General features: G+C 28.3%; 4 protein-coding genes across 10 annotated transcripts; 1 reads left to right on the forward strand and 3 right to left on the reverse strand.

Annotated features, from left to right (window-relative positions):
* Positions 1 to 5,571: 5,571 nt before the first annotated feature.
* LOC145186608 (autophagy-related protein 16-1-like) lies at positions 5,572 to 12,541 on the reverse strand. 7 transcript variants are annotated; one of them, XM_090095833.1, is made up of 12 exons: positions 12,280 to 12,541; positions 12,029 to 12,155; positions 10,552 to 10,672; positions 10,335 to 10,465; positions 10,007 to 10,089; positions 9,637 to 9,748; positions 9,428 to 9,553; positions 9,186 to 9,350; positions 7,919 to 8,893; positions 7,674 to 7,827; positions 7,544 to 7,586; positions 5,572 to 6,645 (listed from the first exon to the last, which is right to left on the reverse strand). In XM_090095833.1, exons 1-9 carry the CDS (start codon positions 12,357 to 12,359, stop codon positions 8,777 to 8,779), a joined length of 1,062 nt encoding a protein of 353 aa, XP_089951959.1. In that variant the 5' UTR covers positions 12,360 to 12,541; the 3' UTR covers positions 5,572 to 6,645; positions 7,544 to 7,586; positions 7,674 to 7,827; positions 7,919 to 8,776. The 7 variants fall into 7 exon arrangements, with proteins under 7 accessions (XP_089951959.1, XP_089951962.1, XP_089951958.1 ...); XM_090095836.1 differs by having other exon boundaries at positions 7,674 to 8,893; positions 9,250 to 9,350; XM_090095832.1 differs by having other exon boundaries at positions 7,674 to 8,893.
* Positions 7,696 to 8,945, forward strand: LOC145186609 (uncharacterized). Its single transcript, XM_090095839.1, has 3 exons — positions 7,696 to 7,855; positions 7,939 to 8,049; positions 8,298 to 8,945. Exons 1-3 carry the CDS (start codon positions 7,696 to 7,698, stop codon positions 8,579 to 8,581), a joined length of 555 nt encoding a protein of 184 aa, XP_089951965.1. The 3' UTR covers positions 8,582 to 8,945.
* A 121-nt stretch (positions 12,542 to 12,662) lies between the features above and the next one.
* On the reverse strand, positions 12,663 to 14,941 carry LOC145186607 (polyamine deacetylase HDAC10-like). The gene has a single exon (XM_080062759.2). It carries the CDS (start codon positions 14,500 to 14,502, stop codon positions 13,156 to 13,158), a length of 1,347 nt encoding a protein of 448 aa, XP_079918885.2. The 5' UTR covers positions 14,503 to 14,941; the 3' UTR covers positions 12,663 to 13,155.
* Positions 14,942 to 15,147: 206 nt separating this feature from the next.
* Positions 15,148 to 16,742, reverse strand: LOC149884502 (uncharacterized). The gene is made up of 2 exons (XM_090095838.1): positions 16,629 to 16,742; positions 15,148 to 16,370 (listed from the first exon to the last, which is right to left on the reverse strand). Exon 2 carries the CDS (start codon positions 16,365 to 16,367, stop codon positions 15,336 to 15,338), a length of 1,032 nt encoding a protein of 343 aa, XP_089951964.1. The 5' UTR covers positions 16,368 to 16,370; positions 16,629 to 16,742; the 3' UTR covers positions 15,148 to 15,335.
* Between the last annotated feature and the right edge of the window lie 1,916 nt (positions 16,743 to 18,658).

Below are 18,658 nucleotides of genomic sequence, written 5' to 3' on the forward strand. Positions count from 1 at the left end.
GATGTTAAACCTAATTAAAAAGTGGAAGCATAAATGGATTTAAAAACGTTTAAACAAATCAGAAGATTTATTAACATTAGAAAACCAAATGAAAACTCTAATACCATTTTTCTATCTTTCAACTAACTAGAAAGGTGGAAATAAAAATAGTTTTAGAAGTATGAGTGGTTGTTATCAAAGCAGAGGTGCAACGCAGAGGTGCAACGCAGAGGTTAATCGAACAAAAATAATACTTAATGATTTTTTAAAAATGTTTTTACGCTTGTTTATTAATTTTCCTAATTTGACTTCTTTATATCATTAACGTCAAGCAACATTTTATAACATCAATTATAAAAAAAAATTGGTTAAAATGTATGTAAAAAAAATTATTATTAATAAAAAATCAAAAAAATCTAATAAGAATTGATACGAAGAAAAAACTTAATTTAAAAAAACCTTTTATTTAGAAATATTTTAAACCGTTTTCTAACAACAAACCAAAGTTCTGAGTTCGATTAAAAATTTCGCCATAAAAGTTGATACATAACTAATTTATAAATTCAGCATAATTAAAATCTAAACGTGATTGTAATTGATTTATACTACAACTTGTTACAAGAATGCTGCTGAAATGGACTGCAAAACTGAAGACATATAAAACTATGAAATACTTGATAAGCCTACAAAACTTGGTTTCCAATTGGGTGAAGGAACCTTAACTTTAGTCTTCAAATATTGACATAGGAAACAAACAAACGTCTGTGATTGCTGTCCTAAATGAAGGCAAAAATTTTTCAACAGAGAATGTATTTTCTTTTATAAATATCAAAAGGAATTGAATACTTGCATAAGCACAGTTCACAGGAATACCAATCAATCAAATATTTTAGTGACAGGGACTTACAAAGTTTCATTTTAATTATGCTCTTTTATTTTAAGTAGCAAGCCACATTTTTTATACATTTTTAATACATTTTAATACAAAACTTACTACTTATCACTAAAAATTGTAAATGTAGATTTCTCTACTTGACATAGCAAAGCGCTATGTATTGTTAATGAAATATCCATGTTATGTAAAAAAAAGAATTCAGTAAGCACACTACCCGGTCAAAAAAAAATTGCGCATTTTTACAAATTTTAAAATAGAAAGAAAATGCTGTTTGAATTAAATTTTACGTAATAGGTATAAACCAGTGCCGGCCAGACTTTTATACAGGAAAACCGCATTCAAATTCTTCTGTGAAACTGAAGAGTCGTATAAAAATTTTCACTAATAGAATAGAAACCATTGATCTTTTTTTTTTTGAAAAATTAATTTTTTTTAAGCTGGAGTACCTTAATTAGACCATAAAACAATTTTGTGTAAAATATGAAAGCTGTAGGTCTTCCTGGTTCTTATTTTGACTTAAAATTTTAGGTAAATATTATCAAAATAAAAATTAAACTAGGTGTGGGTCATGATTAAAATATTTTTGAAGCGGAAAAGGACGCAACACCTTTTTAATGTAATAAAATGTAGAACGGAACGTAATATATAAATATTTTATTTTAAAAATAATTTGTCTTGAGTAGTGTGTACAGCCTTTAAATAAAAAAATAAGACATCTTGTAGATAAAATAAGACATCTTGTAGAGTATTCCTAAAGAAACATGGTTTTAAAGGTTGCATTTTTTTTGACTTTAAATAGATGTAAATAGAAAAATGGTCGAGAGGTTTTTAGTCCAGAAGTCAGCATTTCACTCTATATGTTTACTGAGTAGAATCCTTTCCAGTAAACAATGGACGACTAAGGACGTCCAATGTTTACTGGGTTGAGACTTTTTTCATGCTAAACTAAATCGGAACAAATTGACTTTAGCAACAGTTTCTTTTTTTTTTTTTTTTTAAATTCTGATACTAAATATTTATTAAAACACATTACAATCCATAATCTTTTTTTGTTTCAAAATACTTTTTTTTTATTTCTAATTTTAAATTTCCCTTCTTATGGCTGTTAGATTTCTGACGAACTTTCGAAGCCAGTTCCACTGCTCTTTCGACCGTTTGGGAGCTGTTTCTCTAACTGTAATCATGTCAAAAAGCTCTTCATTTGATAATTAAAAATAATAATCTAAACAAGGGGACTCTAAATCTGTTTAGTCTATATCATTCAAGTTTATCAGTTTTGACAAGTTTTAAGTCTTAAAGTCGATAGCTGAAACTACATCTACACTCAGGGCCGGATTAAGCCTTTTTATAGCATAAGATGAAAATATTATCGATGACGTAGAATTTGATTTATTATACGATATTAATAGATCTAAAAATGATTACCCTTATTGAAATTACAAACATTTTGAATTAGATGAGCTAGATAATACTGAAGCGTGGTCAGAGTTTCGATTCCAAAAAGTAGATATTTGGGTTGCTCAGAAAGTTTGATGCTAGTGTAACAAAAGATCAGCTTCAAACGGAATTGTCGGACTTTGCAAGGAAATCAGAAAGTTTCGAAATAACTCTTGAAGATGAATATAATTTGATATTTGACACGAAAGCATCTGACTCTGTCTCGGACAACATACAACAATATAAATCCGAAGAATCTGAAACTGTCTTTACAATCCCAGAAGTGGAAAACAGTGACAGCCACAGAAATAAATGCAAATCTTGCAAAAAATGTATTGTTTGTTGTTACTTTGTCCTCCAGAAGTTTAACTTGCATAGTCTTGCGTATTCAAATTTGTTTCTGGCTTAAAAATTTGTGCTGACATTATCCTCATCATAAGTTGCTTGCGAAAGGTAATTTTCGAAATTGAAATATATTTTGATCAGATTAAAAAGTTTGATGAGCCAGTCAAGTTTACAGTCATTCATGCTGATGTCTTGTGAAAAAGACCTTCTTCCGAGAATTAATAACGATGCAATAATTGATGTCTTGGCATCGACTAGTCAAACGATGAAAAAGTTGCTATACTAGTCAATATTGAATAGCGATTGTGTCTACTATTTCTAGACTCCAACTTACAGCAGTGTTTTAGAAATATTTATTTTTATCAATATTTAGGCTGGGAAGTTTAAATTTTTTTTTTATACTTTAAATAATAATAAACAATAATGCACCTAAAAATAAAAAGTCCTTTACTAATATAATATAGGTAAATTTAGAAAAATAAGGGCGTTAATCATAGTTCACGCTGTCATGGACGGCGTGAAAGCTCTCGGCGCCACATATATATATATATATATATATATATATATATATATATATATATATATATATATATATATATATATATATATATATATATATATGTATCAAATATATACAACATACAATGAATTGGGCCGCCGTGACCAAATTTCCCTGGCCGTTTTTTCAAGCCAGCCCGACCCTGCACCAAGGTAAATGAAATTAGTTGTCCGCACGAACAGATTTTATCATTTTTTCAAGACGAACATTTGTAAATTTGAGAACTTTTTTTCGTGTAAACAAATTTTGCCTATGATAAAATAGATCTTTAAGGTTATTTTTAAAATGACTAAAAAAGGTATAGCGAAATATAAAGAAGCTCAAAGAAAATTTTTTGTGAAGCTTTCATTCAAGTTGTGTATTTTTTTAGTATTTTTTCCGACGTCGCCATTTATTCCCTCGACTAAACTCCATAATATGTATTCTACTAGGCATGGACTTTTTTATAATTTATTTGATAAAGCAAAACCTTTTAAAAAGTTATTCAAATTTATAATTATCTTGCAAAATGCAGCCAGATATTTCATGTTTTCGTTTTTCATATTTCACATATTTCATTTGTCATAAGAAGCACATAACCCATTTGTTTTTATGAAACAAGATTTAGTTTGTATATAGCTGGTAAATCACATATTAATATTAAATACTTAGCTATTCTTGCGGTTTGAGATAAATTGGCTTTTTTAAATTCTTCAAAATTGTGACAAACTATTTTTTTCTTTATTGTACTTAGATTCATTTTATGTATAAGTTATTATTCCTTAACTGAATATATTTCTGTTGTTAAACATAAAAGTGGAAAATTCAATAATATTCATAAACTGGAAGTCTACAGCAATATAATAGATAGAGCAGTTCCCTGGAAATGAAACCAATATGCTCTCGGTAGCTACAAAACTAGTTGATATTTTGTATTATTTATTATTTCTCTAGTTATACATGTACTAGTGTACTTAAGTAAATGATCTCAATTTCTATATCATCATCAGCGTTATTTCTTAAAATATTAAGAATGTCTAGCTACATAAAATTAAGCTTAAAAATTGGTTCTATTGCTGCTATCTTTAAAAAGTAAAAGGAAGTTGATGTGACTGGTTACACGAGACCAAAATTTTTGACGAATTCGACAGACTTAAATATAATTTGATTTCTTTTGTTTAAAACAAAAGATCTGAAATAATACGCAACGAGCATGGTTCGCAAAAAAAAACAATATCGTTGCACGTCCATTTCTTTTAGTTCCATGATTTTATGCAATAATTTATGAAAATAAAAACTGTTGCGTCACAAAATTCAATACCCTCTCCTACTCTCTCTCTCCCCCCCCCCCCCTCATGCCTCTATATACCTCTTCCCAATGCGTTTATATACCTTAGCAGTTTATATAACAAACATTAGGCTACTTTGTTGGAACGGATGAACTTTCCAATACTCAGTACTTTCAGATAACGAAGGTTTCTTGACTTGGTTAAATGGAGTTAATGCAATCTCTGTTGGTAAAATTATTGGCCTATTGTCTTTCATTATTGGCCTGGACCTTGTTAATAAAACTGACTTTAAACTATCAGATTCAGATCTTTGGATCTGTTTGATAAATACTTCTAAAGCACGATGTTGAGCTTCTGCAAAAGCCACTTCTCTTTCGCTCTCTTTGGTGCGCCACTTTGGTGTGTTCCTTTTGACATATTATGGAAAAAGAATTTTAAATGTAACGATTAACCAAACTTTTCTCTCTCCTATTTCTGTTCTTTTTTTAAAACACCATTTTTTAAAGGACTAAAAAGAAGTATTTTGAAAATTATTTTCCTTAAACGCATTGAAAATCCAATTGGTGGTAAAAATTTAAACTCCCCTGAAAGTGGAAAGCTAAATGTGAAAGTAATAGATATTATTTAAATCAATTATTTTGTGAATTTACCTTTAATTTAGCCTAAGAATTATTTTAGTTTTAATATTTTAAAAAAACTAAGGTTTTTCAATTTATTACCGTCCCATTTTTAAGTTGTTCATTATCAACCCATATTTAGACAGAAATTTGATAGGTCGCAGAATTACCATCTGTTTCTCTTCTGCACACCAAACCTATGAATAGAAGTCCTACACAAAGTGTATGCACAAAACTCATCAAACTTTTAATCTAAACCTATAGTTTAGTGTTAATGAAGACCCATCATTATCCAACATAAGTTATTCAAGGTCCTTCAAGGGTACATGAACCACTTTTTAATAACTATATTTAACAAAATTCTTTTCAAACTTTTAAGATAAAATCACATTATTCATTCTTTTTAGTTGCATAAAATAGAAACTTTTTTTTAAGTGGAGATTTTTGATTACTTTGTAGAGAAATAATTCATTTAAAAAATCAATATAAAATTCTAAGTTTAACAAAAAAAACAAAAAAACAAAAAAAAACAATATTAATAACAAAATCAAATAAAAATGAAAAGAAATTTTGTCATAAAAACAGGAAACAAGCAACCAGAATAACACCTTTAAATACTTTCTTTATTAAAAGCTCATGTACCACACACTTTTGAATGTTCAACTTTCCAATGATTTATCTGACATTCTTTGCTACAGTAAGTCACCTTTTTACACTGAGAACATCTCTTGAATGCTGATACTGATTTATTTGTACAGTTATTAAAATAACACCTGCTTTGTTGAAACTCTTCAGTTTTCTTTTGAAACTCACTTTTAAAACCTTTTCTAAATGTCTCAACAAATGTGTATTGGTCACTTGTCAATAATAGGAGCTTTTGGTAAGTCATGTTTGCAATTTTAAGCAAACTATCATGACAATTTTCTCTATTTTGTATTTTTTTATTTAACATCGATGAAAAATTAAAGTTATTTAGTTGTCTTTTGCACTTGTCTGTTCCTTCAAGTAAAAGATTTAAAATTAACAATATTAATTCAATGCTAGAATCATTAGAGCTCAGACAGGATTGATCCAAAACTTCATGTAACCATGATATGAAGCCACAATCAGCAACATGCTCGTAATAACTATCTTCAACTTCTCCTAACATAGAAGTTAAAAAGTTCAGTGAAATTAGGTTTAGAGAAGATCTTTCAATATTTGTCCATTCATGTGCATGTAAGTTAAGCAGCTGGGGAAGCATTTTAAAATCTTTTTTCAATAAGTCTCTTAATGTAGCATCAATTGTCATTAATTGCAGGTAATGCCATGCAAAATATTGCAATTTATTTCCTTTAGCATTATCCACTATAACTGACACAATCGTTTCTAAGCAGTATTTTTTAAGAGACAAGCAAAATAATTTCCCTCGTAAATCACATTCTTTTGATAGCTGATCATAAAGTGAATTAAGCTTTAGAAGATCTTCATTTTGAAGACTGGAAAGAACATATTTTGCAAAGTCATCAAATTCGTTGTTTTGGTTTTGTTCAACATCAGCCATTTCTTAAAAAAAATGTGTAAAATTTTAAAAACTAAGTTAGATAAAGAGATAAAAACCATAATTGTGTATTTAAGGTAAAAGTAGTATTCTATGCAGTTTTTTCATGTACACCTAAAAAATGAAAGACATATAGAATATATTAGAAATCTATAGCATATTTGATATATATATATATATATATATATATATATATATATATATATATATATATATATATTTTCTTCTAATTAACTGTGCTATATATGCATAACACATAAGGCATATATAGCATATAAAACGTACACAAAATATACATAAGAAAGTGTTGTTTACTTTGAAAATTTTATCAAAAAGTTTATTTAGCTTATTTACCCTATTTTTTTATTTTACTTTTCGCATTAGTGAGAGTAGAATACCAATACTACAGTTATAACTTTTCATTTTGTTAATTTATTCGCATTTGTTTATCATTTACGATAGGTCCGTGTAACGTTTTTTACATAACCCCATGTTGAATATTTTGAAAACATATTTCCGCAACTACTGGTGGCGAAAAAGGCGCCAAATTATTTTTCAAAAAAATGAAATGGAAAAAAAAGGAAAAAGGAAATGGCTTCCAAAAATTAATTAATACTTCGTAAAAAAAATTGATGTATGTAGAATTGTGTTCTGACACCCAAAAGGTGTCAAAGTTCTGTCATTAATAGTCTTTTTGTGAATAAGTTTTTGTGAATAAGTTTTGTGAATAAGTTTAGTGAATTAGTTTTCGCAAAAGATTACTGATAAGAATCTTTGAATAAGCTTTCTTCAGCTGAATAAGCATTGAATTTGATCAAGTTATGCGAATTCAAAAAAATAACTTTTACCCTTAGCCAGGCAAGAATTTTCACAATAAAATTTTCTTTTAAAAATATTTCTTACTTTTTTTACTTGAGAAATGTGCTATAGTTCAGCGTTACAAAACCTACAAGAAATTGACAAAACAAATCAAGTGCTTTCTTTTAAATTTTAATCCGCCATTTATATTGTAATGAAAACAATTAAATTCTACCGTGTTTAGTTTTGAAATAGTTATGATATCTGCGAAGCAGAAACATTCTGATGGCGAGTTAAAAACCAAACCAAGCAGATATTATAACAGTTTAGAAATACATCACAGTAAAGCTGTTGTCACCGATAATCGTAAAAAAGCTAAGCAGAAACCGCTGAAAAGAAAAGCTGAAATAAGTCTAGGTAACAAAATGAGCTGCTTGCTTATTACTTATAGATATAAAATAATAAAGAAATATTATTCACAAAATCTTTTCGTTACAAAGAGAAACTCCATTTCCCTGACGATCTTGAAGAATCTTTTTACCATGGTGTTCTCCAAGAAAAAAGTTTTTTGAGCACAGATAAATTAAATGGAGAATCTGTCGAGTATCAAGGTAAATGAGTTTGTATTCTTTTCTTTATCTCGATGTTGCCTAATGTTAATATGTACAAAAAAACTAAGAAATACTCGTCCAGAATTGAAATATTGACGAAGGATTAACATAAAATATTATAATTTATGTAAAAGTTATTTTAAAGTTATGTTAAATTTTTAAAAGTTAATGTGTAATTTACAAAATTATTTTTAAACATTAAATGCTTTTACAAAAAAAGATGTCTTAATTTAACAGTTTGTCTTTAGACATGTTTCCCATTCCTCAAGCAAGATGTAAAGTAAAACGTACTAAAAACCAGAAGAAAAATTATAATCGTAATATGGTCCCAGAAACACGAATAGCAATACTCAGCGTTCCTTTCAATGTCGTTGAACAAAATAAGTATCTTCATACTAAAGAGAAGTCCATCAGTTTAAAGGAACAAATTGTTGCCGAATCACCATCATTAGAGATCGATGGCTTCTATTGCAAAACAAGAACGAGATTTATTGTTCCAGAAACACCGTTGCTAAATTTTGTTATTAAATAACATAACGAAGAACGAGATTTCTCAAAAATATAAACTCTTGCTTTTCTTTTGAAACATTTTGTGTTGTATAACAGAATTTCTACAATTGCTTAAAAAAAACTATTTATATATAATATTTTTTAATATAGTATTTACATATAATTATAAACAGGAAATATGTATTAAAATAAATCTGAACGTCAACTTATCATCTTTTTAAGACACATTAGCTCTGAGAAAATTTCGACTGGTGCCACAAAGAAGAAGTCCTTGTTTCTGAAAGACTTCAATGCATTGAATTGGGTACGAAGTGTTGTTTAAAACATCAACTACCTGTCAAAAAAAAAAAAAAAAAGTTTTTTTAAATTAGAAAAAATTATGCTGATAGTAAACAAAATATTTTTTAACAAATCAAATTTTTTTCATTTAAGTCTTTAGTTACTTTTTGAAAAAATTTGACTGAGGCAGTTAATATAACAAACTTTGAAAATTTTCTTTATTAAGATTTCAAAATAAAATTAGTTGACACAGCAAACCCATTAAAAACCAGATGTAAGGTTACTTTGTTTTTTGGGGCATAACCATTTTTATTAATAATAAAAGTAAAATATCTAAACTTTGTTACTTTATTAGAGTTAATTTCAATAAGTTTCAGATCGTTGGTGCCACTACCGCCAGCAACAACAAACCTATCATTCCAAAAGCGTCCACAATATAAATATTCTCCCTTTCCATTGTGGGTGGGAAAGTCTAGAACGCTCATGAGGCGACCACTTGATAAATCCCATAACTAAAAAAAGATCCTTAAAAATGCACTTCAAGAAATCTCTCAACCTACAGAAATGCCAATCTAAAGAGACTTGTGACCTGTAAAGCGTCTTGTTTTACCCAAGAAGCAGTTAGTATTGTATAATGGGAAATGTCTAAACCATCACCACAAACAAAAGGACCGGAGATTGATTTTACAGGATTCTTTAAACGTTGGTCCCATACCTGTGAAATGCAGTGTTAAATTTTTAAAATAGTCGAGCATTAAGTTAGATAAAATAAAGTGAATTGCAATGTAAAACGTGTACCTTTAAGTTTCTATCCCAGCTGGCAGTAAGGAATATATTTTTATCATCTGGCAAGAATTTCACAGAAAATACTTTTTGAGAGTGACCAGGGATTTCTGATAACGTGTTGAAGCTAAAACAAGTCCATTAGTATTTTAATACTTAAAAAAAAAAAGAAGCTATATCATGATATGATGATATATGATGATGATGATGATGATGATGATGATGATGATGATGATGATGATGATGATGATGATGTTGATGATGATGATAATATGATGAACATAATATGACGATGATATAAAATGATGAGTTTATTACAATAGAAAAAACAACAACATAAAATACAAAAAAATATGTATAAACATATAAATATATATAGAGTCACCTATCAACATCAAACTGATTGCTTCCTTTGTATAATGAACGCAACATTAGAGTATCACTGTCATATAAACGAATACAGGAATCCTTGATAGAAAGTTTACATATTTTATATAGTACCTATCATATATATGGTAATCATTACTTAATTATTGTCACCTATTCATTTCACATTACATTTGATTTTTACAAAACTTTTTCTGATATAACAAGAGACAGAAAAAATTTAAGACAAGCAATTTTATAAATGCAACTGCTGATTTGCAAGCATGACTCTTTCTTTAATGATAAGCCCATAATAGCTAAATATTGAATAATAATAAAAAACTTACCTTTCCTCCTGTGGCAAAAAAAGCTCCATCATTTGAGAAATCTAGAGACATAATTTGATTGCCAAGCTCTTCAGTTGTATTACCAAGAGTATAAGAGTCTAAATTCCATGTCTTTATGATCCCATCAGAACCTTAAATAACATTTAACAAATTCATTTAACTAATAATTATATTGAAAACTCAAAATAAAATGTAAACCAATAAAGTAGTTCATTACCAGCAGTAAGTACAACATCTCTTGTGAGACAAGGAAAAAACTTTACAGCAACTAATGGCAAATTGCTTGATAAACCAGTTTTAACTTTACGAATTCGTTCCCATGTGCTGCAGTTAAATAGCTGAGATAATTTTGTTATAGATTAAAAGTAATCAACTCTACACTACAAGTTTAATAAAGCAATTTTATTTAAATTTAAAACAATATATATTTCTTCAATACAAGCAGTAACATTAATTTTCTATTCAAAAATAAACTTTGAGGCATATCTAAGCAGAACCTTACTTTACAGAATATCTATGAGTTTTCCTATTTTATTGAAGCTGCTGAAGATTCCTTTACAAACGAAATAATAACCTTGGATTGGCTAAAGTTTATTAAGTTGTATTTAAAGACTATCATGCTAAGAATATGAATTGATAAAAAAAAACTTGGGGATGATTCAAGATGAGCTTAATCATAAAAATTTACTTAACTATTTTGGATTTATGAAACTACAAAAGTAAAAAAAAATTAATTGAACCTTGGGTTAAAAATAAATAAATTCAAAAACACAATTTAGGGATATCAAGAAGATTGAACTCAAAAAAAACATTAATTTGTTTTTTTTAAAAATTGAAACTATTTTTAGGAAAAACAATTGCAGAAATATAATTCAGTTAAGCAAAAGTGAAAACTATTTATCAAAGGTAATAAAACCATATTTTGATGAAGTTCTCAAACTTGCACAAAATCAGTAAAAAAAGTTTAGAGGTACTTGTTCTATACCTAATCATGAGTTGTTCTTGAAATGGATATTGAATTAATATCTGAATGACACAAGAGCAATCCCTTAATAGGTCTTCTTTATGCTGAACAATGGTAAAGCTAAACACCGACATAAAACTACAGGGGTCCTGCAAACAGATTATCGCAAAGAAATCGGAAACATGCTAATTGGTTTTTCAAGGATTATTTAGTCAACTTGTGTTTGCCTTCAGAAAGCTCGTTTGTGTACTAAATTTATCATCTGATTACAGCATTCAAAGAAAAGGAACAATGTTTATGCTAAGAAACATTAAAAACACTAACAAGCTTACCCACAATAAAGTTTAAATGTTACTTCATTTTTTTAGACAAAGTATTTTTTGTTTTTAGTAATAATTTATACAAGGTAAAATAATGGCACAACAGCAATGATTTTGTTGCATAGTAAAGAAGTTATACTTTTTTTTATATGCATACCATATTAGGTTTGTGTAAACCCAATTTGAAGTAGAGAAAAAAATAAAAAAATAAAAAAAAAAGAATTTAAAAATATAAAATATTTCCATTTTAACCTTATGACATTTTATTTCACTAAGTTTTTTAGTGTAAATTCATTCCAATAAAGTTAATTCTATGCTTTATACTATAAAACATAAAACAGATATATATTCTTTCTTAAATCAAGTTTCAGAAAATATTTTCAAAAAAACTCATTAACTTAAGCACTTACCTGTAATGAACCACTATCTAATCCTACAGCAGCTTTAGTCCCATTTTGATTTAATGCTATTGCATAGATACTACTTTCATCACCAACCTCAATTTCTTTGATATTTGATATTGTTAGTAAATTTAATCTGTACAAAAAAACAGAAAATTCAAAACAGAAAAAACTTAAATTTGTGAAATAGGCTTTTGCTAAAATGATGTTTTGGTTTTCTTGTTAACTTTTTACTATCTTAAGATTAAAATATAAAATACCTTGGTACAAGGTCATCATTTTGCTGCTTATGGCTTATATGCAGTGCTTCAGACAACTTTTTTTTAATGTTCGATGACATGAAATCAAATAACTAAGTGTAAACTAAGTATAGTGTGCCAATACATACATGCGTGTAAGCTGTTCCTATATATGGATTTATGCACACTATAAATAGACATTTAAACTGTTAAACTGTTATGAAAAGAGCAGAGACATAACAGCTTTGGTATTAAGTAGAATGAAGCTGTTTTCTTAATCTAGAAATTCAAGGATACATATCTACTGACCATTAATAATCTTAATTACTATTGATGAATTTGAAACTTTTACTTTATAACAAAAATTATCACGTCATTTTCATAACAATACACAGTAAACAAAACAAAAGCATTTCCCTTTTTTTTTTTTAGTTACAATACTGGATAAAACTATAATGATATACTTGCTATACATACATTTTTGAATAGTCTTTATATAAAAAGAATGCAAACAAATTTTATTAATGTAAGGAATCATTTGAATAAATGTAACAACAGAATTTAATAATAAAAGATATATAATAAAAGTTAACAGCAAACAAGATATTAAACAAATTTAAAGCTAAATGCATACTCAGTGTCCATTAAATAAGCAAATTCATTATGCTGATAATAAGTATCATTATCATAGGCAAGCTGAATAAATTGTCATAACAAGTAAAAAGAATTTCTGTTAAAAAATATGATAGAAACTGATTAATACATAAACAAAAAAAAAAAACAAAAAAAATTTAAACAAACTTTATAAAGAAAGCATAAATTAAATTTTGTTGAAAGTAAATTTTTTTCTTTTTCTTTTTACTTTTAAATTAAAAAATCAATTAACTGAAACCAATCTTAGCTCTGAGAAACTGATATTTGAGTTAAACCATCCATTATAAAATCGGTGTCTTCATCTGTACCAGTGGTTGATGAACTAATAGAACACTTTTCAACTTTCTCCAGCTTTAAGACATCTAAGAACCTTTGGTCAATTATATTTAATGACTTCCAGTACTTTTGAATTGCAAAAAGTGTCTTTGCCACAGATAGCTTTGCACTTAAACTTGATTTATTAGAATTTATTGTCACATTAACTGGATCACCAAGAAGTGTAGCAAGGCAAGCAGACATTGAAGAAGCTAACGTTTTCAAGTTATACCCACCTTCTAATACAATAACAACTTTACCTCCAGCTAAAGACATCAGCTCTTTTGTCATTTTAGCATAACCAGCAGGAGTAATTTTGCATTTTCCTAATGGATCTCCTTTGCCTGAATCAAATCCAGCAGAGACAAGAACAAGTTCTGGATTATACTCACGTGCCACAGGTAATAAAACATGTTCAAATGCAAGCATATAATCAGCATCATTCATTCCAGATTTGTTCCATGCAACATGTATGTTAAAGCCTTCGCCATCACCTTTACCAACAGAGTCATAGTTACCTTCAGCTAAACAAGGCCAAAAACGTTGGTTATCATACCTGTGTATGGAGAAATATAAAACATATCTATCATTTTCAAACATTTTATGAATTCCATTTCCATAATGTATATCCCAATCAACAATTAAAACACGGTTTAAACCATATTTTCTCACAGCAAATTCTGCTGCTATAGCAACATTATTAAAATGACAAAATCCCATAGAGCAATGTGTTAGAGCGTGATGGCCAGGTGGTCGTACAATAGCAACACCATTCAGAATATTTCCTTTTAATACTTGTTCAACGACTTCTAGTGTACATCCAGTAGAAAGAAAAGAACTCTCTGTACTGTTTGGGTGAAAATATATAGAATCATAATTGTAACTCAACAAGTTTAATTCATCATTAGTTTTGGTTAAAAGAGATTCAATCACTTTTAAATGTTTTTCATCGTGTCTCAATAACACTTCTTCACGAGATGCTAATCTAGAATTTAAAATCTTACACCTGGATGCCAACCCATTTTCATTAAGAGCATTGTAGATATATGAAACTCTAGCTGGTCTTTCTACATGATTTTCCTCCTCAGGGTTTATGCAAAAATAATTGCACATTCTATCATCGTATATCAATCCAGTTTTGCATACAACATCTTCTGTTAAATTGTTGAAATTATCAGGAATGAAAAAACAAGAATTTGCATCATCAACTTGATTGGATCTGGTATGAGTGCTTTTTGAATGTATTGTATCATTATAACTCAAAAAGTCTGCCATTTTTTTAAAATTTACTTGAGATTAAAAGTCTATAAAAGAAAAAAAAAAAAAAAAACAAAAAAAAAACAAAACAAAAAATACACACATAGACATATATACACATACATACATGCATACATACACACATACATACATACATACATACATACATACATACATACATACATACATACATACATACATACATACATACATACATACACACACACACAAGATGTATGTATGTATGTATGTATGTATGTATGTATGTATGTATGTATGTATGTATGTATGTATGTATGTATGTATGTATGTATGTATGTATGTATGTATGTATGTATGTATGTATGTATGTATGTATGTATGTATGTATGTCTGTGGCTTGGTGTTGGAAAGGCCATAACTCAATTTACAGCTACAGCTGTTTAACAACTTTGTTATGTCTTTAACAATCAAAAACAGTAAAATGAATCTGTAACTCAGGAAATAAAAGAGCTTGACCTTTTGTGCATTATAAAAATTATATTAGCTACAATACTGTACAAATAATTACTCAAGCTCATGAATTTCGGAGGTAAGCATTTTCAGTACTAAGCCACAGGAATATGTATGTACAAATAATTTTTTTACACTTACATAATATGCATATTGAAGTAAAACTTAATAAAGCATTAAAAAAATTATTTTACTCTACTAGTAATAAAAAGCTAAACTTATAATATTTGTGAAATGCATTTCAACTTCTTCCATTTATTTAAAAAAGCCATAAAAACACAAAATCAATGTAAAAATTAAGTAACTAAATAACAATGATATATTCCAAAGATTGTTTATCAAGATTAACATTTGCACTATCATTTGTTTGTTGCTAAATTCAAAGAAATCCAATCCCATATAAAAAGTATTTCAACTTGTATTGCTGAAATATGACAATCCAACTTGTATACTAATGCTTTTATTAAGTCATTTGCTAGAAGTGGGACATTCATAACTGCTATACTTGTCAGCAAATCGATTTTTTTCAACAGCAGAAGATTTATGAACAAACCAACAAATTTGAAAAATGCCAAAATAAAAGCTCCAAAAAAAAAATCTTGTGACAGACTAGATAGCTTTAAATCATTGCTTACAAGAATAACTATTGGTAAGAAAAAGACAGACACAATACTTTGGTAATATAACATTTGCAAAACTGAGCCTTGCACTAAAAAGGCTTTAACTAATATCAAATAATAACAATATATTAAAGAATAAACAGAACAACCAACACTTAAGTAGAAAGTAAATTTAAACTCAGTATCAAAGGAAAGAGACATGATTTTCCAGATTGTTGTTATAAAGATTGAAGGGTATATCCATTTCTGAAGTTTGATATCACAAACTAAATGTAATAAAAGACACATAGTAGGTAAAGAAAGTACTTGGCTGAACTGCATAAACTCGGTACCTGCAGATTTTTTGGTAAATGTGATAAAATCAAAACCATATACAATTGTTAAAACTATAAAAGAGAGCCATAAACGCCAGGTTTGATATAAATCATGAAACAATAAGCTCTGTCTTGTATAGTTCTTATTGCATAAATTCTTCAAAATATGGAAAGAAATTAAAAACAAAATATTTTCAATCCATAAAGACAAAAAATAGGAGCCAGACTTTACTGTATAGTATGAAACCAGCCAGGTAATTATTGCAGAAAAAACAGTTAGTATTTGAAGTATTACAGAAAATATACCGCTCATCAAATCTGATTCTTTTTCAATTATTGTCTTACTATTTACAAAGTTCAAATACAAACTTGGCATAACAGAATGGTCTTGTAAGATCTCTTGAATAACAGATTGAAATAAGTACTGGCAGGGTGCTGGCAAATTTTGTATTGTCATTATCTAGAAAAGAAAAGAAAAAATAATCTTAAAAGATCTGTAACTTACTGAAAATAAGTGTAGATATAATTTTTAGTATTGTAGTTTAGGAGGTGATTATTAAATTTTGCATATGTATGCAAATTATTGCTGGTTATTGCAAAACAATATTAAATGCCAGAAAGCCTTACCTCTTCATTAATCACTTATAACTTTTAAAAGAGTAATTTATGTTATTACAAAAGATAAAGTGCATCTTAAGATATGAAAGGGTTCTATTACTTCTGCGTAATCATAAGGTCTGATTTTTTGAAACAAGAAGATCAAGAAGAAACGAAACAAGAGAATATAAACAAATAAACTAATTCTAGGTATTTTTTCTTGAGATGTAATTGACCTTACAACTTTGCTTCCGCTTCCGCTTCTGCAAAATTGTAATAATAAAAATCGATGGATGAGGATTGATAAATTTGCTGTTATAAACGTATTAGTTAAAACTTATAACTAAATACGTTAAAAATATCTGTTGCAAACGAAAACAAATATTCTTAATTTTCTTTTGAATATAAACTACTGCAATATTCTATCTTTTCAACCCAACTCCCCCCCCCCCTTCCCCACCCTTTGGACTGAACTGTAAATTCCGCCGTTGTAAGAACAAGGCTCAGAAAATAGTGATAACATTAGGAATAAAGTAAGTTTTGAAGTTTAAATATTTATTTCACAGTTGTTGTTGTTTTGCATTAATAAAAACAAGTGAATTAAAAAAATTATCCAGTCATTAAAAAGAATAAAAGCCTGATTGCCTATCCATAAATGCTGAAATACATTTCGACAAGATTCGACCCTCGAACTTCGAACTTTGAATTTTTTGGAAGTAAACCTAATCGGAATGCAGAAATAAAATTTGAACGTTTCATCTCATTTGCAATATAATACTTTTATGATAAATACGAGTTTAGCCAAATCACCGACTTCAATTAACCATTTGTTGAAAATGCTTGATTTTTGGGTCTGATATGGACATTTAGTCCATAGGCCACGGGGTGCAAATAAACTGGAGGGGGCCAAAGGGAAATATTTATTTTGATTCCAAACGTTTTTAGGGCAACAAAAAAACTTGTTTTGAAAATAAAAATTTTTGTTTGAAAGCTTTTTTATAAACTGAAAAAAATGCAAAAATTTGATAAAAATCTAATCAAGATCTTTTACAGTAAATGTTCCGAACTCACTCCTGAGCTTATCATGTGCAGCAGTAAATCTCTCGGCTACTTCTATTAAACATAAACTATCGACAATATCGGCATGGTTATTCAGCACTGACAAAAAATTATATCTTTTTTGACCCTTTGTTTATTTAAAGCACGTTCTAATCCTTCTCTGCATTGAAAAAGAGCGTTCTAATGTGGCTGATGTAGCTTCACTTGTTGACACGATTTGGATGATGATCCAAATATTCTTGATCATTGGGAGATTTTATTTATCCATATTCTGATGTGTCTTGAATATATCTCGAAAATCAATACCATAGAATTTTTAAAAATAGTCGGTATGAGATGAAGCTCATTTTCTACTTGGTTCAAATTGAAATCTCCCTGGAAATCAGATTCTAAAACCTTCAACTCATTAGATGCATCGTTCATTCTTCAACGTTCATTCTTCAACGTTCATAAACTTCTTGAATGCTGGTTGTTCGAATCGATCTTGTATCGCATTAATAATTGTGTCGAGAACTTCAAAATATATTGGCTTAAAATAATTATCGGCTATTTCCGGGTAATAGGCATTTCTCGTTTATTCTTCGTAACCAATGATGCAGTGTGTCATTTTAACAATCTAGAAGGAAAATGTTCCAAACGCAAATACAGACAATAACTTTGCTTACTTGAAGTATAATTATAGGTATAGTAATCATAAAAATGAACAATAATAAAAATAAAATAAGCATACATAGAGTTTTTTTAAATTTATAAAATAGAGCAAGTTTAAAGAATTTAAGGGTTTAAGATTTTAATTTCAATATTAAATAATTTTTATGAAAGAGATATTTAAATTTAGATTTTACAATTAAATAAAAAGAACACTGTTGAATCCTCTAGGAACTTATCTGTGTAGATTATTTTAAGACGGCCCGAGTCTACGGCTTCTTGTTGCTAAGTGAAAATATGTAAAAAGGAAGCTTAGAGTTATAACCTTGACGTTAATATTGCTTTGATTTGATATCTATTTACCTTTAGCCTAGTGGATCACTTTCAAGATTCTGTAAACACATTTTGAAAGAGGCAAAAATAGATTAGTCAGTTATTTGGTAT

This window comes from Hydra viridissima, unplaced genomic scaffold (assembly GCF_058129835.1).
Source record: "Hydra viridissima isolate aposymbiotic clone 2 unplaced genomic scaffold, HvirCarnegie_v1 scaffold_8, whole genome shotgun sequence".
Classification (NCBI taxonomy): domain Eukaryota; kingdom Metazoa; phylum Cnidaria; class Hydrozoa; order Anthoathecata; family Hydridae; genus Hydra; species Hydra viridissima.